At 34.8% G+C, this 24,081-nt stretch overlaps 1 protein-coding gene across 4 annotated transcripts in view; it reads left to right on the top strand.

The window, feature by feature from the left end:
• The first annotated feature begins 14,303 nt into the window (after window positions 1-14,303).
• The window catches only part of LOC115215652 (E3 ubiquitin-protein ligase RNF126), a 50,913-nt gene continuing 41,135 nt past the window's right edge, over window positions 14,304-24,081 (top strand). Inside the window, exon 1 of one of the 4 annotated variants that reach the window (XR_005000704.1) lies at window positions 14,304-14,477. Coding sequence is in view for 3 of the 4 variants with exons in the window: in XM_029784909.2 (XP_029640769.1) it covers window positions 14,391-14,477 (87 nt within the window). In the remaining variant the exon portion in view is untranslated. The remainder of the gene's footprint in view (window positions 14,478-24,081) is intronic. The other 3 variants (XM_029784909.2, XM_029784908.2, XM_029784907.2) reach the window with 3 other exon arrangements.

Raw genomic sequence — 24,081 nt, 5'->3', positions numbered from 1 at the left:
TCTTAGGTATTCCTCATGTCAAATGTGATAGCACACTCATACCGAGTGAATTGAAACCATCAGCATTTGTTAGTTTCAAAGAAGCCATGGATGTTGCAGCATGGAAATCTAAATTTTGCTTACGGAGACAGCAACTGAGTATCGCCTGAAGAGATACATATAGATCTTCTTATACAGGTAAATCGTTAAATAATTTAATTTAAACTTTAAATCATGTATATATGAGGATCTGTATGTATGGAAACATTTGTAGCGATTAAAAAGCTGCCTAACTGTACTTACTCTTCCTTTTGACTCCTTTACTTTTTACTTTATATATATATCATCATCATCGTTTAACATCCATTTTCCATGCTAGCATGGGCTGGACAGTTCGACCGGGGTCTGGGAAGCCAGGAGGCTGCACCAGGCTCCAGTCTGATCTGGCAGTGTTTCTACAGCTGGATGCCCTTCCTAACGCCAACCACTTCGTGAGTGTAGTGGGTGCTTTTAACATGCCACCGGCACAGGTGCCAGGGGAGGCTGGCAACGGCCATGATGATCGGTTGGTGCTTTTTACATGCCACCAGCACGATATATATATATACATATATATACACACACACACACACAAATAATGCAATACACTCTGAGGGTGAAAAACCACTCTCAGAAATATACAGGTTTAGATAAACATACATATTCATATAAATGCATAATGAACACACACATAATGATTCATACACACACAACACTACATGCAAATATAGGTTAATACATATTTATACACATGCATATGAGTATAAAAATATATAAATAGATTAGATAGCTGTTTCTGTATGTGTATGAGTAATTATATGTGTGTGTGTGCCTTTCCTCATATCCCTTAAACGTTGATAATGGTTTTTAATATTAACACAAAATCTTATCTGGGAGAGATATGCTTTTTTTGATTATTGCTAATTCATGATTGGCACATATTTTATTGATCACTGGTGGGTGAAAGGTAAATTTGATCAGAGTAAGATCCAGGACACAAAGTTGCATAATACCTCAAGATTTTTAATTAGTCATTGTAATTCAGCATCATGAAAAATGGTAATAGCATACCATACTAGAATATATTTAGATAATGTTCAAAATGTACAATATATACCATGTGCATGTGTGTATTTGCATATACATTCAAGTGTATGTGTATGTGTATATGTCATCATCATCATCGTTTAACGTCCGTTTCCCATGCTAGCATGGGTTGGACGGTTTTGACTGAGGGCTGGCAACCAGATGGCTGCACCAGGCTCCAGTCTTGATCTGGCAGAGTTTCTACAGCTGGATGCTCTTCCTAATGCCAACCACTCCGAGAGTGTAGTGGGTGCTTTTTACGTGCCACCTGCATGGGGACCAGTCAGGCGGTACTGGCAATGACCTCGCTCAAATCTTTTACATGTGCCACCGACACGAGTGCCAGTGAAGCGACGTTGGTAACGATCATGCTCAAATGGTGCCATTTTATGTGCCACAGGTATATATGTATATATATATTTACTAGCTGACGTACCCGGGAAAGTGGGGCTTATCTCTTGGTTACATTCTCATAATTGTTTCGCTAAACCAATAACAATGCAAAGTATGTAGCCCTTAAAATGGTTTTTGTGCATTTACAGAGAATACTGAACTGTCTTACACAGGATCTTGTTTTTAGGAATACCCAATAAGTTATGAATACCCAAATTATGAAATCAGTTATGTAATAACATGAAATTAGTTATGTAATAGTAAGAATTCAAATAAATTAGCCCTGAAAAGGGCTTTAATGCATTTCCAGAGTATATACAACTTAGGAGGAAATACTAATAAGGTATGTATACTAGAATTGTGGAGCATGTTACATAATAACAGACTAATCAGATATGAGATAATAACAATTCAAAGTAAATAACTCTGAAAAGAGCTTTTGTGTGTTCCCAGAGAATATTACCCTCAGCGGCACTAATGTTGGTATATTCGTGAATAAGTCACTAACTGCAATAAGTGGATCTATTGTTTAGGAGAATACTATTAACTTGTTTTCCCACATATGTAGTAGATATACAGGGTGCGGTGAATAAATTGTCATCTAAATTATGCAAAAATGAAAATAATACTGACATCTCATTTTAACAGATATATTTACCAAAATTACATAAAAATATCTTGAAATACTAAAGAGTAGATTTAGTCAATAAAATCACCATTGGCTTCAACTACGGCCTCCAGATGACTTCAGAACCTTTCTCAACCCTTCTTGACAGTCTCCTTGTTTAAGTTGGTGAATGCTGCCATAAACCTTGCCTTCAGTTCATCTTTGGTGTTACAAAGAATTTTGTTGGTCTCTTGCTCAACTGCGCCCCAAACATAATAATCAAGAGGTTGCAGTCTGGGGAGTTAGGTGGCCAGATATTAAGGGTGATGTGGCTACAGAAATTATCTGACAGTCATGACTGGGTTCTCCTGCATGTGTAGCATGGTACAGAGTCCTGTTGCCAGACATAGGATGTTCCAGCAACCACCCTCTTGACCCAGAGCAGTACTGCCTCCTCAAGGCAGTTAATGTAGGCCTCCATGTTGAGTCTGATGCTGTGTGAGAAGATGAATGGAGACACAACTTCACCAACACTAGTGATCACTCCAAACACCATGATGTTGACTGGATGTTTGATTTTTATCACTCTCAGTCCATGTCCTCAGACTGCACTGTCCTAAAATCGACATGCAAACACTCTGAAATGTTTGTATTGGAGCTCCTAGCATGAATGCCATGAAGTACAGCATGTTGTTTCCAAATTTCTGGCAGAGTGAATTGTGTCATGGTGCTGTTTTTTTCACAGGTGGTACCCAACTGACCCTACCATATAGTGTAGTCAACAAAATCAAAAACAAACAATGCACATGCATGAAATTAAAAATATATTATGGCAACAATTTACCCAATGCACCCTGTATATATATATATATATATTATATATATATATATATATATATATATATATATATATATACACACACACATTTATATACAGCAATAAGAAAATGGAGGGGATCAATAGGTGGTTCATCAACTTTTAGACATTCTATGTCAACTTATTTATTTATTTACTAAAATGACAATTACAAGAATATACATACATGTTTAACATATTATGCTTTACATATAAAATATATTAATATATAAATATACCAGTAATTATTAAAATATAACATACAGGAATATATATAAATATATATACACACACACACACACACACACATATGTGACCTCGTGTGTACCGTTGGTAATTTTTTTTCCTCTGTCTTCCCTTCTCTGGATCTTTCCTTTTCCTATGTTTCTGATGAAGAGCTCCGCTCGAAACGTTAAACCCTACTTCTTTCCTGAGCGTCCAATAATACTATATTTGTTCCACGTCCTCGCGTTGTTGTGTTCTTTTGTGCTTTCTTGTTTGGATTAACTTTATATATATATATATACATATATTTACACACACACACACACACACACACACACACACATATATATATATATATATAGTATAATTAAATCTCAGAATGAGATTGAAACAGTAATCGCTCGATAATGTAAAGTATAGAAGCCATCTTATCATGGCTAACCACATTGGGGAGGGGGTGTTACTGTAGCTTTATAGCCCCAAGAGGTCTTCGTCTCTAGCTGGCTTTAGACACAATATCAGTGTCCTTGGAGTATTTGAGGCTTGCGAGGAAGGGATGGCCTCCCTTTGCAAATACTCCAAGGACACTGATATTGTGTCTAAAGCCAGCTAGAGACGAAGACCTCTTGGGGCTATAAAGCTACAGTAACACCCCCTCCCCAATGTGGTTAGCCATGATAAGATGGCTTCTATACTTTACATTATATATATATAATTTCCAGGATTTGAGTGAATCAGGTATTTGAATAGTGAAAACACTAAGGTCAGGTCAGGGATAATGCTATCAGGTACAATGTTTGATCACGAAGTTACTCACTAAAGTAAGCATGGATTTGTTCCCTGGTTATATCATACATTCACAAATGACTGACTGAATACACAATGAGTCATGATGGTCACGCATGGCTACACTCACTGCACCTATTGCATTGCCTTCTATAAACTCCAGATCCAAACAAATTGCAGGTTCTGAGTTAGGTGAAGGATAAACAATATTATTAATAAGTACTGATATCAGTTGATTCAACTAAAAACCTCTTCGCGGTGATGCCCCAGCATGGATACAGTCCAACAACTGAAACAAAACAAGTAAAAGATAAAAGGCACACACACACACACACACACATATGTTCACAAACACACACACACATACACAGGTAAGCACATAAGTGCAAAATAAGGTGGAAAAAATAGTACTCGAATATCAAAGGTAGAGTAAGTACTTTTTATTAAAGGTGCAAAATTATTACTCAACTGTTCATCAGACAGTTGTGAACTGTAACAATGAATGGGAACATGAAACTCTGAGTAACAGTTCTATGATAATTTTGCAGCTTTTAATACTTTGAGCATCTTTTAATACTTTGCATGTACCACGTCTACGTGCTGTTGTTTTTTCTTCATTTTTTTGGATTAATTATATATATATATGTATATGTATGTATGTATGTATGTATGTGTGTATGTGTGTGTATGTATGTGTGTATGTATGTGTATGTATGTATGTGTATGTGTGTGTATGTATGTATGTGTATGTATGTGTACATGTATGTATGTATGTATGTATATATTTATGCATATATATATGTATATATGTATGTATATATATATATGTATATATACATGTGTATATATATATATAAATATATATATATATATATATATATATATAGAGAGAGAGAGAGAGAGAGATTGAGAGAGAGATTAAACATAATTGTAAAAGAAAATGAAGAAATATTCACCTCAAGTTCTCAGTAGTAAAACAGTTATTGAACTTATTGTGATTTTGGACTTTGTTAAGTCTTTGTCAGAGTTCACCGCCATTGGTCAATTAATAATGATGATGATGATTATGGTAATGGTCGTGGTGGTGAGAGTGATGATGGCAATGATTATGAAGGTGAAAATGTTAGTGGGTGGTGATGATGGTGGTGGTGGTGGTGATGATGATGATGATGATGGGGAGGAGGTGGAGAAGAAGAATGGTTTTTCCTGTTTAGGAACAATGCCAGCAATTTTGATGAAAGGAGTGTTGGTTGATGCCATTGACCCTAGTAGTTGACTGGTACTTTATTTCATCAACCCCGAAAGGATGAAAAGCAAATTTAAACTCAGAATGTAAAGAGCCAAGGACTGAAACCAACACTATAACATTTTTTTCCCAACAGTCTTACATTTCTACCAGTGAAGACACAATGGCTTTGCAAAGTTGTTCCACATACATGTGGTACATATGGTTACTGAATTTCAACACTTTCAAGAAAATTCTTAGAATCTGCTGGAATGTTCTGAAAATATCAACGCAAATCATTGTTTCAGGTCTTGTTGTGCACAGTACAAATAACAATTTTCTATCAGTTAGTAGATATAAGCACTGATCAGAAAATAATCCACTTGCTGAAATAATAAACAAAGCCAGCTGGTTGATTATGTTCAAAGGCCTGGGTGCTATTGTGGATGAGACACATGTCAAAATACAGGTGTCCCAGAATCCTTTACACCAATGAGCCAAGTGAGTCATGAACACACTGTCATTGTGAAAAGGAGAAGTTGTTCTGTGACTAGTATATTCGTGTTTGAATCTGTGAGAACATATTAAAAATAAATATGTAAATTATTGTTTCAGCTCTTGCTGTACACAGTGCAAACAATGATTTTCTATTGGTTTGCAGAAAGAAACACTGACTACCAAACATTTTATTTACTGAAAGTATAAAAAAAAAACAGTGGGTTGTTCAGACTCAAAGGCCTCAGTGCTTCTAGCAGATAAGGCACAACATAACAAAACACAGTTGTCCTAGAATCTCTTGCACCAATGAGTGAAGGGCATTATGAACACACTGTCATCATTAAACATAGAAATTATTCTTCCGTGCTATACACAGCAGCAGCTAGCATATTTGCATTTGTTGGAATATATTAAGAGTCAATATGCAAATTGTCATTTCAGACTTTACTATACATTTCTTATCAGTTCGCAGATATAAGCATTGATCAGCAAACAGTATAAACATAGCCAGCTGGTGGTTTAGGCTTAAAGATTCAGGTGATTCTAATAGATGAGACACAATATGTCGAAACATAGGTGTCCATAACTCCCTTGCACTAATACGCTGAATGTATATGAACACTCTGTCATCGTAAAAGGGAGAAGTTGTTCTTTTGTGTCATACACAACAGCTACTAGCATATTTGTGTTTGAATCTGTTTGAATATATTAAGAATTAATATGCAAATCATTGCTTTAGACAGCATTGTAGATAATGCAAACAATGATTTCTTATGTTGTGCTCATATGAACTTTTCCTAAAATTAAGAAATACCTTTGATGAATCAGCATAGCGATAGATCATGAAAGAACACAATATTTCTGATATTAAACTTCATTACAAATATGATAACAATGTATTGATTAGTAATCAACATAGCAATGTCAAATGACTATAACGCTGTCCAGTAAATAAACTGAAACGCTAATGAATTACAACAACTCAAATGTTGAACTGAAAATATAATGGTGGTTAGTTAATGAAGGTGTCTAACATCACATTTGTAATTAGTATAATTGGATGGTGCTGCATGGCCTCATCAGTAAAATGGTAGACAGGTTATGTCTATGGTAATCTGTAAGTGTTCCAGTCATGTTCCAAAAGCAGAATGAGACGATTGGAAATAGCTTTTCTGGTGTTGATGATTTGGCAAGGCTGACAGGACACATTCAACCTGTTTTGGTCACAGTACATTTTGGCACTGGAGGCAAACACATACACATACACACACACATGCATGCAAAGAAATATACACTTATAGATAGAAAATGAGAGAGGGAGAGAGAGAGAGAGAGATGAGGCAGAAGCAGGAAGAAAGAGAAAGATATATCTCCTGTGTGTGTGTGAGCGATGGGATATACAAAAACTAATATAAACAGCCAATTATATTTTTCCTATATGTGGTGTGTATGTATATATATATATATATATATATATATTATATATATATATATATAAATTCAGGGTGAGTACTTGATAATTGTAAGCACCTGTATATACCGTTTGGTGGTGTAGGTGGTGGAGTAAATTAATCAAAATAAAAACATGATGCCAAGGATTCAGCGGTACATATGTTTCGGGCCTTTATTAGACGGATTTATAACAATGCATAATGTGTGTCTGTGGCCTTTTTCAGCCGCGCACAACTACTACCTCAAGGACATGTATTACATCAAAAATTCTACGTTGAGAGAAGAACGAGATGGACGCTTCATTTTTATGCTGTTGCCGCATTATGTCGTACGTGAATGAGAGGATTTGCATCCCCAACGTAGAATTTTTGATGTAATACATGTCCTTGAGGTAGTAGTTGTGCGCGGCTGAAAAAAGCCACAGACACACATTATGCATTGTTATAAATCCGTCTAATAAAGGCCCAAAACATATGTACCACTGAATCCTTGGCATCATGTTTTTATTTTGATTAATTTATATATATATATATATACACACACATACATATCTATATATATACACACATACATATCTATATATATACAGAGAGAAAGAGAGAGGCGGGGAGACAGAGATTCTGTCTACCAAATTCAGTCACAGCCCAAGGCTATAGTAAAATACACTTGCCCTAGGTGCCATGCAGGGGGACTGAACTTAAAACCACATAGTATCAAAGTAAGCTTCTTAACCACTGTACCTGATAAAAATGCTGAGTAAAGAATTTCTCCTGATATTATCTAACTTTTATCTTTCTAAATTTTTGATTTAAGTCTCACAGGAATTAGCTTTGCTTTTCATCCATCTGGAGTTCCTATTACATTCCCCCTGTGGTCATGGAAAAGTTTTTCCATGGGAAAAAGAGTGAAAGAAAAATGTCATGATTTTGATGAGATAAAAAAAAAGACAAATAAATGTTACAGTTTATTTAAATATCACAAGTAATCTGTAAATTATACAATCATTTTTAAGTTGCTTATCAAATGAATGACAATAAATACCTATTGACAATGACCTCACAATTTATACAATTAGTACATATATATTAAAAAGCAAACACAATATATATGTGTTTTGTGTATGTACACACACAGACATGCATATATATATATATATATATATATATATATATATATATATATATATATATATACACAGGGGTTGGACAAAATAATGGAAACACCTAGCATCATAATTTTGAAATACCTATAAAACCGTCAAAAGCTTGTTTACTTGTAAGTTTTTCTTATTTATTATTAGTGTTGCTTAATATGTTTTGCTAAAATTGCTTTTTCTTTTCAGATACCATCAGAAAAAGGTAATTAAAATTTATCAAAATGACAGATCTGTTGAACTTTCAAAGAGGTCAAATTGTTGGTGCTCGTATGGCAGGCACTAGCATAATGAAAACAGCTGAAATGTTTGGTGTATCAAGAAATACTGTCTGGAAAGTAATGGCACTCTTTGAAAAAGAGGGAAAAATCTCCTTGTCAAAACAAAACTCCAGAAGAAAACCAAAACGTTCAGATACGGACCATTGGATTTTATGTGAATTGTTAGAAAGGATCACAAAAGTACAGCTCCCTCCTTGAGAACCCAGTTTCCTCAAAAACTGTTCACTGGGAGCTGCACAAAGCCAGATTTCAGGGGAGGGCTGCAATCAGAAAACCACTACTTTCAAAAACAAACGTTGCAAAGCATTTAGAGTAGAATAATGTTATTTTCTTGGATGAGTCATCCTTTACCTTATTTCCAACCACTGGCTGAGTATACATGTGGAGACAGCTAAAAGAAACATTTGACCCAGACTGCCTTCTTCCAACTGTTAAACATGGAGGAGGATCTATGATTATCTGGGCTATATCTTGGAAATCCGTTGGCCCAATGGTTTCCCTTCATGGTAGAATTAATAGTTAAGACTATTTAAGCATTTTATCTGATCAAATTCATCCTGTGGTTGCAGAACTGTTTCTGGAGGAAAATGCAATCTTTCAGGATGATAATGCACCAATCTACACAGCTAAAGTTGTTACTGAAGGGCATGAGGAACATTCTAGTGAACTTGAACATCTTATCTGGCCTCCACAGTCCCCAGATCTCAATATTATTGAATATATTTATGGTGCATTTTAGAAAAATAAATAAGAAGTCGAAATCCTCCACCATCATCACTACCAGAACTGGAGACTGTTTTAGCTGAAGAATGAACAAAAATTCCTTCTGAAACAATTCAAACTTTGTATGAGTCCATACCTCATAGAATTCAAGCTGTAATTACTGCCAAAGGTGGTCCTACCCCATATTAAAATTAATTTGTTTGAAATTTTGAGGTGTTTCTATTATTTTGTCCAACCCCTGTGTATATTATATATATGTGAACATAACATTCAAACACTAAAGTTTGAAATAAGATGTTACTATTGTTAATATTATCTGTGGATAAAATTTAAAATTGATGGTGTCAACAGTAGTAACATAGATAATTCCCAGGCAAAATGCATTCTTTAGCTATAATATACAAATTAGAATGAAGCGTAAGGATGCAGAAAAGCATCAAGCTGCTAGAAATAAGAGTTAAAGTCTCAATTAAACCACCGTAAAAGCACCAAGCAAACAGAGAAATAACAGTAAGTGAAAATTCTTTCCATTTCCTTGGCTTGATGCTTTTCTGCATCCTTACGCTTCATGCTATTTTGTATATATATATAGATATATATATATATCTATAGATATATGTATGTATATATATAATATATATATAGTTATATATATATGTGTGTGTGTATATATATATATATATATATATATATATATATATATATAGATAGATAGATAGTTAGATAGAAAGATAGATAGAGAGATAGACGAATAGAGAAATAGATAGATAGGTAGATAGATAGATAGATAGTTAGACATATATATATATATATATATATATATATATATTACAATTTAAAAATAGGATAAAATCTTTATAAGAATTTATCAAGTAGTTAGCGTGAAAAACCTCATAAGAGAAAAATCCATCAATTTTTTCTCTTAAATATATTTATTTATATTATATAGAGGGCATTACTATACATAAATGCCACACACTAGGAGGGACTCTTAAAGTCAAAACTACCAAAATAAATAAACACATCAGTGCAATGTGTTTATTTATTTTGGTAGATTTGACTTTAAGAGTCCCATCTAGCATGTGGCATTTATGTATAGTAATGCCCTCTATATAATATACATATAGGAAGTCATGTGATGAGGTGGTGAATCATGATCTTTTAATGTTGGGTCTCACAGAGGTAATGTCTAGCGACTGAGACCTTTGACAATGTGGCGTGATTGAGAAAACACGTTAAATCAAGTGAAATTGTAGTCGTAGATGATGCTGGTGTCATGTAACTGGTACCCATGTCAGTGACCTGTCAAAAAGCACATTTTGAGTGTTGGACATCATGGAGGCAATGACAAATGACCAAGACCTTTGCCAACATGTTATGTTTGAGAAGAAGACCCATCAAACCAAGTGAAATCATGGTCGTGGCAGATACTGGTGTCACACAAGTGGCACCTGTGCCACTGGCACATAAAATCATCCATTGCACTCTCAGAGGGGCTGGTGTTAAGAAAGGCATCCAGCCATAGAAATTATGCCAAATCAAACTAGAGTCTGGTACAGCTTATCAATGTACGAGCCCTGGTCAAACCATCCAACTCATGCCAGCATGGACAACAGACATTAAATGATGATGATATACTTTTACTTGTTTCAGTCATTTGACTGCAGCCATGCTGGAGCACCACTTTAAAAGGTTTTAGCCAAAGAAATTGACCCCAGGACTTATGATTTGTAAGTCTAGTACTTATTTTATCGATCATTTTTGCTGAACCACTAAGTTACATGGACATAAACACACCAACATCAGTTGTCAAGCGATGATTTGGGAACAAAGACAGTCATAAGGACACATACATATAAATATATATACATATATATATATATGTGTGTATGCGTTTGTGTGTGCATATGTGTGTATGTGTATGTGTATATATATATATACACACAACGGGCTTTTTTCAAATCCACTCATAAGCCTTTGGTTAGCCCAAGGCTATAGCAGAAGACACACGGTGCCAAGGTGCCATGCAGTGGGACTGAACCTGGAACCATATGGTTAGGAAGCAAGCTTCGTACCACACAGCCATGCCTGCGCCTATATGCATTATATATATTTAATGTATGTATACATGATCAGCTGTAGTTCTTTGTTAAAAGAAAAGCACTCACCTATGCATAATATAGTTTAACTCTTCAACATTCAGATTATTCAGTCAAGTGTAATGTTTATTTTTATTCACGTTCATTTGAACTAATTGTGCATTACCTTGTAGCTTTGAGATTTCAATGATGTAACTGTTAACCTTCTGGAATGGCATTGTAGAGTAAGTGTGAGAAGGTGGATCTGGTTAGTTTGAATATAAAACAGGTAAAATACTTGTGCCCAATATGGCCAGTTTAAAAACTAAAGGGTTAATGATAAACATACTAATAAATTATGTAACACAACTGGGTTTCATGTTAGATTGATTGCACTACATTCATCAGTTGGATTTATGTTGAAAACAGCAAAAGATGGCTGCTGCAGAAATTCTGTGTGCAAAGATTTTCAAGGAATTAAATAAAAGAATGTTTATTATAAAGATAAAATTGTTACTTTTAAGAGTTAGTAGCTTAGAAAGTATTTGGTATCTTATATGAATGTGTCTGATTCCTGGATTTTTGGCATTGTTGCAAGCATATGCATCATTTCTGCCCAAATTTAAAAAGCAAATTGAAGTGGTATACAGCCTTCAAGAATGAGTTTGGTGATAATATTGAAGAAACACTTGCAACAGTTATGCCTTGCAAGCAGTTAAATGAGCAGAAATATCCTTCACAAATCCTATTTTTTTTGTTTTTGAAAACTTTTTTAATTATAGCTTTAATATATGGATAGTCTGAATCTGCAATTTGTTTCTGTTTATAATTTGAAAATAATTTTCAGATGAAAAGATTCGTGATTTAAGGGAGGTTTAGCTGGTGTTTGTAAATTGCATTTGTACTTAAAGACTTCTTTCTTCGCCTGAACTACACAAAGAACAAGATATTATGGGAGAAGGCGATATTCTCCTAATATTATAAACCTTGCCTTCCATTATAATCCCTCACTATGTGTACTAGATAGGCTTCTTTCAGTTTCTTTTAACCAAATCCACCCACATGGCTTTGGTTGGCCATGAGCTGGAGTAGATATACTTGCCTGATGTGTCACAGTGAGACAAATCAAAACCATGAGGGAAGTAAACTTCTTAATGACACAGCCATGCCTGTGCCCTCACTTGAACTAAAAACATCTTAATTTCTCACTGCATTTCATGTCATACATGATGCATACATCAGTAGATAAATAAAAAAAGACAAGGAGTATTTGTATATAATGTCACATATTCAGTAAAGTTGACAGGTCAGATGAAATGAGGCTGTGAGCTAGATTTGGCCCAAGGCTGTAGTTTGCTGACCTATGTCATTGTATATAGTCAATTAAAATTGACCTTGTATTATTTTACTATCGGGAAGGTGCTTGGCCTAGTGGTAAAGATATTCCACTCATGATCTTGCGATTGTGCTTTCAATTCCTGGACTGGATGCTGTGTAAAACACTTCATTTTATGTTGCTCAAGTCCACTCAGCTGCAACAAACTGGTATTCCATTTAGAGGGAATGCTGTGATCTTGGTTACTTATACACCATGAAAACCAGATAAATGGGTCTGTGAGTACTAGAACTCGAAAAATTAGTGTAAAAATGACTTTCATTACCAATCCCAGAAAGTTGAAAGGCGAAGTGAGCTTGACAGGAACTGAACTCAGAATGTAAATAAAATACCAAAGGTAAATTTATTTAGCTGAAAACAATTCTTTTCTAATCTTGTTAAATCCCCTCCCACAATGAGTTTCGATCTCGCGAAACTTGATTTTGCCATTTAATTCGAGGAAATAACTACCCATGATACACTGTAGTCGATATTAATATTTGTAACCTTGAAATAATTAGAATCCATACAAAATTCTGTCTGTCCCTGTGAAACTTATAAAGCAAATCTAAGGGAGGTAATTCTTACAGTTTTTACGAACATTGTTTTATTTGAAAGAATTTAAACTAATTACAATTATTTTAGGAAAATGAAAACGATAAATAAAAATTATGGGTTTTAATCAACATTGTATTACTAACAGATATTTTCATAAAATAATAATATAGGAAAATGCAGAAGTAGCTCTTCAGAAGTTCAGAAGAAGAGAGAAAATAGTCGAAATATAATTGCTATTAGAATAATTGCTCAAATAGTTAGGACTAAAACTGCTATAAATATTTTATAGAATTATGTTAAGTTATAGTTACATTAATTACAAGTTCACCGACAAAATATCTCCCCATTCTACAAGGGAGACAACTGCTATAATGTAATTAACCCTCAAAAATACCATTTATTTTATGATTCATTTCTTTATTATCCGTAATCAAATTCATTTAAAAATATTTATAGATATATGAGACATTTTTTGCAATATTTGTTGGGTATTCTCGTTTTTTTTTTTATATATATATATATAATCACACGCATACATATATGTTTAAATATGTCAAAAACAAATAGATGACATCCAGTTACACATATTAGCAATAATAGAATTATTTCTACTGGTTTCTTCTAGAGAGTGAGGCCATGCTGGAGCATGCTTTTAAAAAATACCACGAAGCATTCTGTTCGACGATCAAACGGTTCTTGTTAATTCGTCTCTACTACTGTTAAATACATTTTAATATCTTTTTATGATTAATGTGATTAATAGCTGAATAAATTATTATTATTATTATCAATATATTTCATGTCGTTACAATAAATAATTTTCTGAAACCGTAAAAACAACACGGCTTCACGTCAACATTTCGATCGCAGAGAGTCTGTAATGGTAAATAAATAAAAAACAAACAAACAAACAAATGAAATAAAGAAGTAAATAAATATGTAAATATATATAAATAAATAAATGAAAGCTAGTCCAGCGGTGACGACAACAGCAGCAGCGTCCTCTGGTAGTTCCTCCTTTTCGACGACAAGGGGACGGAATTTCGTTTTCATCTCAACTGAATCCGCTGGTGAAAATGGCGGAGGCAGCGTTTGAAAGCCAACCTAGGTTGAACAGATTTTATTGTCATTCCTGCTCAGCTGAAATCAGTCCAAATCTACCTGTAAGTATAGACGTTTTGCCTTGGAGAAAAAAATTTCATCGATTCGATTTTTCCAAGTCTCTATTTTTCAACACTCCATACTACTAAACCCATTAATATATATATCTGTTAATGTAACATTTTTGCTTGTCTTAAAATCCAATAATATATGTCTATCTCTCGTTTTTAATGTCTAATAATAATGTAATAATAACCTATTATCTTGTATCCTCGTATCTTTTTCCATTATTTAGGATGTTCGTTTCTTGCATAAGCTAATTGAATATGCAGCATTCGATTTATTTTTGATTTAAACTTTCGTTTTACAAATGCTTTTTAAGAGGACAGGAAATATGTTGAAAAATCGCCTCTGAACTGTGTAGAGAGTCCTCGGCTTTTCTGAGCGTTTTCTCAAAACTACCTCATTTAACCTATACTTACTTACATTTCCATGCAGAAGGGTGGTGGTCGGGGATCTATGCTTATATGATTTAATACATATGAAGCTAGAAGACACTAAAAAAAAAGGCCATCCATTAATTAATGAATTTTGTACATTACATAAGGGGGGGAATCTCATATATCTCTCTATATATTTGTGTGTATATGTATTTATAATATATATATGCGTGCCTGTGTGTGTGTGTATACATATATATATATATATATGTATATATATATATATATATATATATATATATATACATGTGTGTGTATATATGCATATCTATATTGTCTCCTCGTCCTCTTTATTATCTAAGGCGTATCCTATGGAGAAAAAAAAAGACTATGGCGACAATAGCTGTTGTAAATTTAGAAGCAATTGTTTATCAGTCAACAACAGTATGTGCGTGTTATAATATCCCATTTATCACTACTGCATTTCGTTTTATTCAGTAGCTGTTGTTATTATTATTATTATTATCATCCAATTTTTTTTGTGTTTTCTCTTCACTTAACCTCTTTCTCAATTGGTCGTACACGGAAGTCCGCTAAGAAATGATTGATATTCATAAAAGCTACTTTTACTTATAAAGGAGAGACGAGAAAGAGAGAGAGAAGTGGTGTGTGTCTGTTATCGATATGGAATTATTATAGATAGAAACAGCAAACGTTTATCATCACCGAATAAGAAGAACGATGGGTTAGTTTGTGGGTGGGGTCAGTCTATCGATATCTATATCAAATATACTAATTGACCTGTCAGCACCATTATGTATCAGTTCCACTCACTTTTATTTAAGTTACACATGTTAACTACATGTGACATATTGGTTTTCATTGTGGTGGTGCTGGCAGAGAGAGAAATCAGAAGCAGAAAATCACATTTTTTTGCTCATTCTTCCAGTGTCATTTTGAATTATATTGGTAATATATAATATATATATATTGATAATATATGTATAATATATTTTACATCGATAAACGTTTTAGTATTAACTTTTATGGTTGGTTTATGTTCAGAAAATTAAGCCGATGAAAATCGCTTCGTTTAGATTGTCTTTGGATTAATGATTATATATTTGTTTGGAGACCAGAAACTAGCCGACAAGGTAAATGGAATGTTAAGGAGAGAAGAGTCAATACCATTCATTTATTTTCTCTTTTCAATGTTGTTTTGTTTCTGGATTTTTTTTTTGTTTTACTATTATTATTTTACTTGGCCGTCTTGTATATATGTTTGTGTATTTGTGTGAAGCTTATGAAAGGTTGTTGTTTTTTCTTTTTCTTTTTTTGTTCGGGTCATTAAATCTAAATTAACTATTGGCAACAGGCTACGAACGGGCCAGTATAATATTCTTAAAACCTCTTATGTTTCATAGGTTTATTTAAAATAATAGTGCATACCCGGGGAGAATTCACGGGTATTAAATATGTAGTTTTGTAGGTAAATTACTCGCGGCAAACTGCTGAATAATAATCTCATTCCTCTTTATCATTTAATAGATATTAAAATATGCATACAAACGCATTGACTGGTAAACGTAATGCTCGCCACTTCTGTTAACGAACGACCTGTGAAGTGTTCTCGGTTGAAATTCGGAGTGAAAGTACAATACCCAGAATGGGGCGGTTATAGTTGGGAAGGAACTATTTAAGTATTTTACTAGATCCTGTATGTTTTTGTTTTCATTCATTTTAAATATTTTGTTTTCTTGCTTTATAGTTTAGCCTCATTAATTGAAAATTCTGTCCAATTCATTTGCAATAGATAGTTTTATATTAGTGTTATTTTCGGTTTGGAATTAAAGATCCCGTAGCTTTTATGTTCAGTTCCTGTACATGAAACCTACGGAAAACTGAGAGATCAATAGCTGATGTCAGATAATAGTATGGTTTTATAGAATCTGAAAAGAACACAAGTTCAAGTGCTTGGATTGGTAAATTACAGATGACTAAGAGCAACAGACTTATTTTTCAAAAGTGAAAATAGGCTTGTTCGTTGTATAGAGGTTGATCATTCAGTAAGTAGGTATACAATGACATTTTATTTATTTATTTTTTTGAGGTGTGGCGCTAACTCAATACTTGTTAATCCATATTCCAGGAATATAAATTTGTAATTATGTTTTTGAAAGTAGGAAGATCAGGAATAACAATAATATTGCACACTTGGTAAGGGTTTATGGATTTTGTAAAACTCTTCTAAAAGCAAGTTTTTCGTTTTAGGATGAACTGGATAGAATGAAGTTGTAAAGATGAAAATATAAGTCATTCATCTGTTAGATGATGTGATTGAAACCAGTGAGATCTAGTTCTGCTGAACCTACTCAAGAAGTTGAACTTGTTTTCAGAAATGGTGATCTTGGCTATATTATTCAGGGTGTCTTTTTGTATGATGAAGATAGGGAGTACTTTTGTGAGTGATAGAGTTAAATGTCTTCTCTAGGAATCTAAAGTGAAAGGTCGATTATTATAAAGAGAAATAACTTTAATCCTTTGTGTACCAGATTGATACCTATCCCAAACACCTTGCTCTTTGTCACCTCCAATTATAGTTTTTAACAGAGTGTAACTATCTCCCACACCTATCCAGTTGCCCATCACTCATCCATATACAACAAAAACACCTAATCCCTTCCTCTGCACCTTATTTCACTTTGTAATCCAGTGGGTGGAACTCTTCCTGTTTTATGCCAACTACCACTGGTGCCCTATGTTTCATGCCCAACTCCTCAGACACTGATTGGTAAGTGATTGAAACAAAATTTTTATGTATGTCTCTTAGCATCACACATGCAACAAAAAATCAATATCCCAAGTCCTGTAAGTGGAGGACTTCAGTTACCATAGTTGTGCTGAAGTTGTTCAGGTAAAACAAGGCCTGTAGTACCTCAAAACCTCACCTACATCTCTAAAACTTGGTGACATTTACCCTGTTGTGTATCACTTGCAAGACTACTATCTGGACTGCAAAGGCTATCTCACCTTCTAAACTGCATTTGAAAAATGTTTACATTATCTTTACAGAATCCTCTTTCCCTCCATTTCAAAATAACAATGGCTTCATGGACAGTACTCCAGTAAAGAAAAGTTTCATCTTTGCTACCAAACTTGGCAAATCTCCTTCAAATTTATCCTCTATCACTCACCAGGTTCAGTACCTTGCATGCACAAACCAAGTGCAAAAGTATCTTCAGTTACTTCAAGCTGACAAAGCCACTATTCCTAAAAATGTCTCTTTCTGTGAACATGACGGGCCAAGTCTAGTTTATAATGAAACTAATCAAACTCTTCAATCTCTCCTATTGTACAGGAATCTGTTCTGAATTTTGGAAACCAGTACATTGTGTCCCTTTTCCAAGGAAAGCAACTTCTCTGGCAATTATCAACCTATTACACTCCCTTCTAGCATCTCTAAGTTAATGGTGATGGCCATTAACAATGTTCACTAACACTTTGAATCTCTCACTCTGTGTTTAATGACCACTAGTACTGTTTCCATGTAGCTAGATCCACTAGTTTCCTAAGCTACTGTATCACCTGCCAATGAATGAGAGTTCATTGGTAGGTGAATTAGTGAAAAGAATGTTGTTGCCCTTGACATCAACAAACTTTCTACTGGGTCTGACAAATCTATTGAAACTGCTTGCCTGTGAACTCAACCCATCTTTTTTGGATTAGTAACTTCCTATCAGATCACAGTATATGTTGATAGAACTCTTTTGCTATTACATGCAACCACTCCCCCTCATATGCACATCAGTGGGCATTGTTGCATTCTTTCTTTACCTTTGTCTGATTCCATGAACGGAGATCATAGAAGCCTTTAATAGGAATTTGCTTATCTTGTCTCTTTCAGCAGTAAATAGAACAAAAAAGTCACATACACTACTCTTGTTAAGCAAATGTCATCTCTTCTTTAAGCTTGCAACCAAAGATATCTCCAAGTAAAAGTACATTCTTTAGCTGGGACCATATCTCAATGGCTGACTCAACTCTTTAGGACCAAAAGCTACCGTTGACCTCAATGGTTCTTGACAATCTACAAAGCTCAGTTGTAGCTTATAAAAAATTATAACTCTCATATCTGGGCAGTGTACATAGATACTTTAGACTATCCAGATATGGCAAGGTAACTGATTGACATAAGATCACATAGATGTGCTCCAGCCTCTGATCCATGGGTATATTGTCTTCTCACTCATTTCTACTACAATTATAATGAACCCTGCTCCTCACAACTGGATTGGCTCATGCCATCTTTGCTGAAGTATTACTAACCTATTCATCTTTCTTACTACCCTTGTGTTTAGACTGCATACTAATTACTAAGCTCAATTTTTCCCAGTATGTCTATCCTTTGGAATTCCTTTGTTCATGTCTTTCCTGCAGCTGTTAGACATGCAATGATTCAAGAGGAACAATGTTTATGAGGGCCTGCAGGGGTCATGAGCTCTTATTTGTTGGCTCTCTGGCTTAAAAGAAAAAGTTGATCGCACTGTTTCATGGCATCTAACTCTACTTTTTTATAGATAATTGTAAGCTGTTATAGTTGTTTCTGTGGGTGTCTATGCATGTGTGTATATAATGTTTACATATACACACATAAACATGTGTGTGATTGCATGCATGGGGGTGCATGCACACCTGTATGTATATTCATTTAACATGTTTTAGCATGGCCTAGATGTGGACATGATTGGTCAGATGCTGTTACTAGTGCTGGTCCTTAATTAGTTTTCAAGTAAGGGATTTCATACGTTACAGGTTTTCAAAAGCACTGGGGAACTGATGATAATGTCAACAGGAAATGTAAGCATATCACATTTTGCTCAAGTTAAACTATGGGACTCCAACATTCAGGGTTTCATATACACATAACAGACTTTCCACAGTTTTCATCTACAAAATTTCTACACAAGGTATTTGTTGGCCTAGGGCCAAAATAGAAGACCTGCCCCAGGTGTCAAATGGTTGGACTGAACTTGTAACCATATAGAGTTGTAGAATGAACTTTGTAATCGCACAGCTGTCTACAGCTAATGTTATGTATGTTTGTGTGTGTATAGTGATTACTGTAACCTCTGTCAGTAAATGGAGACTAATATAACTAAATAAACAATTATTGTGTAGCCTAGTTTTGGTATTTCCTGAATTAGATGATTAAAATTACTCTTTAATGAATTCAGGCAAAGTTTTTCTTTTGTTTGTGTGTGTGTGTGTGTGTTCTGAGAGTTACCGAGACTCAACATTTTTATTAATTGCAGAGTAGTAGAGATGAGTTTCTGATGGTGCAGTTCATATGACACTTTGACAAGATTTCAATCCAGTATGAAGCTTCCTAGGTCACTCAAACTATTTCCAATGAAATGTCTTTGTATGTGCTTCTTCAGTTTCAGCTTACCATATTTATTTATAGGTATGTCAATAGATCAATATATATATATATATCTGCCTTGATGGATGAATAGATAGTCCTTGCAATCCTTCTAAATACATATCATTAGAAATTTAGAGACTTATTTCTGTATTAACATGTTATTGTGAATATTTCTAATCTTTTCCATTCCTTCTTTGATTCCTTCTAGGATATGGTTTGAGGGTGATTTGGCTTTTTCTAAAAATAAAGTTTGCCATCAAGTGACATATAATGCATATTTTTTTTTTGTTGATATTCAATTTGTAATCATTGAATAAATACAAAGTGGGCATGCAAACAATTAAATATAAAGACATAGAATATATGTGTAATAGGTTGGTTACAGGTTCAGAATTTCTTGTTGATGCTTATGATAGAAAGGAGGTTGGTAATAAGGTCTTTTAAACTGAGTTTCTGTGAAAGCTTACTGCGGACCATTGATTTACGTCTGTGACTGGTGCCAGTGACATGGTTGTGGAATACTACTGTAGACGAAGCCATGAAAACAGGTAGATTTGGAAAAAAGTAAAAGAATAGAGGTAGCAAAAATAAAGCCTAACTAGAATAGAAGCTTTGTAAAGGTATATTTAGCTGAGGGAGAAGCAGAAGGTAAGCAGTATTCACATGTTCTTTGCTGTGAGATTCATATATATGAGGTGTTCTGGATCCAAAGACAATGTGCCAGACAAAATAGAAGCCCCGTAGAAATAATTATAGTTTCACACTTGCTCTTAGCAAAAAGAAAGGCATGAAAGTGCTAAATGAGAATACACGAGTAAGAAAGAGCCTCTCAAATAGACTCAACAGAGGCATCACCCATCCAAATTGAAAGCAGTAAAGTGATTGAAGATGTGAAAGCAAGAGAGCCTTCAGTTGGTGAGATGCTGAAAATATTTGGCAAAGTGGCTCATGTGCAAGTTACATGTTTTCAGTCAGTGCAGGAAGGTGTCAGATAGCTACAAAGGCACAAGAGAGGCACCTGATTGACTGACAAAGAGTAATAGCAGAACTGATTAGGAACAAAATTAGAGGTTGTAAGGAAGAAATACTGATGTCCTTGGAATGAGCTATTGTATCTAGCATCTGTCGACCTGGGGAAGGACTTTGATAGGGTTCTACATGGACAAATGGTTTGACATTCCCCTTCTGTTTATCATTGTACTTTAGGATACCATATGAGTTTAAAACAACTATCCTGGGGAATTCCTGGAAGGGGATCCAGCTGTAGAAACACTGCCAGATCAGACTGGAGCATGGTGCAGCCTCCTGGCTTCCCAGACCCCGGTCAAACCTTCCAACCCATGCTAGCATGGAAAACGGACGTTAAGCGATGATGATGATCTGGCTCTCATAACTCTTGAAGATTTGGAGAAGAAATTCCTAACATGAAAGCAAAACCTAGAATCAAGAAACCTCAAAGTAAACTTAGCAAAGACTTTACTACTGTCCTTACTAAAAAGTAGGGACGAAAAGGAAATAGCTATACTTGTTATGCAGAAAAGTTTGTGGAAATTTCATAGTTTACCCAGTGTAAACTATAAACTGAACAAGGAGTTAGTGGAATCACAGACAGGCTAACAAAGGAGATGGACTTCGTGTGCAGCAATAGACTGGAGCAGTACCTGAGAAATAGATTCTTTCAAATAACCAGAAGACTCTGTAGTAGTTGAAAGTTTCTTTTATATAGGTGATTTAACATACAGTTGAGGGTGAATCTTCTAAAAGCTTAGTAACCAGAGTAAGAACAGGTTGGAAAGTTTAGAGAGGTCCCCTCCCTTTCCCCATTAGCAAAGTGTTATGGGTATATTGTATGATGCTTGTGTCCAAGTTGCAATTCTGCTTAGTCTTGGGATATGGACCTTGAATGCAGAAGGTTTGTGAAAAGTGAGGAAGAAATGAAGCAAGTATGATATACTGTTTGTGTAGTGTTTGTATGCTTGAATGATGGTGTACAAGTGAGTTGCGGAAAAGAAAGAAAAAAAACCCTGATGAGGTGTAAGATGTGTGCAAAAGAAAAGACTGCAGTGATAGAGGCATGTGAAGCATATGGTGCATGACAATTTATAGAGCTATGCAGAACATTTGAAAGTAGATGGAATCTGTGGAAGAGGGAAATCGAGAAAAAACATGGGATGAAATGAAGACCAACCTCAGGATGTTAGGCTCTACAAAGGCAGTGACAAAGGACTGAGATGATTGACGATGTACAATACTAGATAATAGCCCATCTATCAGTCAAGCATAACAAAACAAATGCTGAAATTAGGGTAGCAGTGGAGGTTGTGATATACATACATGTACACTCACATACACATATTTGCTTCTCTTAGCTAATAAATCCTGGCAAGCCTCCTTTTCTTCCTTCTCTCCTGCTCCCCCCTTGTTTATTTTATTTTTTTTTTTTTTTACACCCTTTTCCTCTATTATTTATCTTGATCACTCCTGTCTTCTAATGTCCATTGCTGTCGCTCCTCTTTTCCCATGTATGCTCCCTACATTTACCCCGTCACCTATTGATGGCCTTCTGTCATAATTGAAGATGGTATTAAATCTAAGTCTCTTATTCTCTGATATTCATCTTCTACTGACTGCACCATCCTCATCCCACCCAATGAGGTGAGGGGATGGTATTGGATTTATGCATCCACTGTTACCATACTTCACACTCCTTGTGTGTTTCCCACCAAGATACCTATGTGAGAGATAGCATTGGAACTATTCATATCTGATATATCTTACCATCACTCTTTCTCTGTCGCCACTCCTTTCCCCTCTAGGCCTGTTCTTTGTTGACATTCAACACTTTATTTTTCTGACACTGATAAAGCATGTAACTATTATGTCTCTTCCATTTCTCTCTCCTCCTCCTCCGTACATTCAGAACTACTTTCCATTATGCTCCTTTCAATCTTCCTCATAGCCAATAGTTTTCTGTAATTATACCTTCACCCTCTCACCTCACTCCACTCACTTTGGTCCTTCTGTCATCATACCTCTCTACTTTTTGATTATGCAGGCTTGAACAAACAGGCTGGATCAAAGATTTAGCATGTTGATTGAACTGCAGAAGCATACATCAAGCAATGTTAAAAAAAAACAAAAAAACTGCCTGTTACTGAATGGGGGGTTATGGACATTCTGAGGTAATTAATTGTTGCAAAGCCAAACATCAAATCTCCTTGTCAGAAGTAAAACAAAATAGGATCATTTATGCCTGTGATTGAGAGTGAGAAATTTTTGATTGCAAAAGTTATTTATGCATTTCATTTGTGTACTGAGGGGTAAAGGCATAAAAATTTGAGATATTGCTAAACATGGTTGTAAATGCATTAATGAAAGTAGTGGATAATATATATGTATATCTACTACATATGTGGAAAATTGGTGTGTGTTTGTGGTGTTGTTATGTAACTCCTCCTACATCGTTTTATTGATTTTGATGAAACTTGACACGTGAGTAGAACTCATGTCTGGAAACCTCATGACATACTTAGGTTGTTGAAAAAATCGATAATACAGCCCCTGGAAGGGACCTTTATATGTACCTTTTATAACTTTTTTTTTTAACACGTAAGGGAAATAATTCATACCACCAACCAACAATATTTTTTTTAAACACTGAAGGGAAATAGCCCATTTCATTGTTTATGTTCGATTACTTTGAACCAATGATCAGCCAACCTAATTCTGCATTTCACTGCTCACAGTTTTGAACTGCTAAACATTATTATTGCGCTTCCTTATTAGAAGAAAGTGCAATAA

Source organism: Octopus sinensis, linkage group LG9 (genome assembly GCF_006345805.1).
Source record: "Octopus sinensis linkage group LG9, ASM634580v1, whole genome shotgun sequence".
Taxonomy (NCBI): domain Eukaryota; kingdom Metazoa; phylum Mollusca; class Cephalopoda; order Octopoda; family Octopodidae; genus Octopus; species Octopus sinensis.
This window is presented reverse-complemented; position numbering and strand designations above follow the sequence as displayed.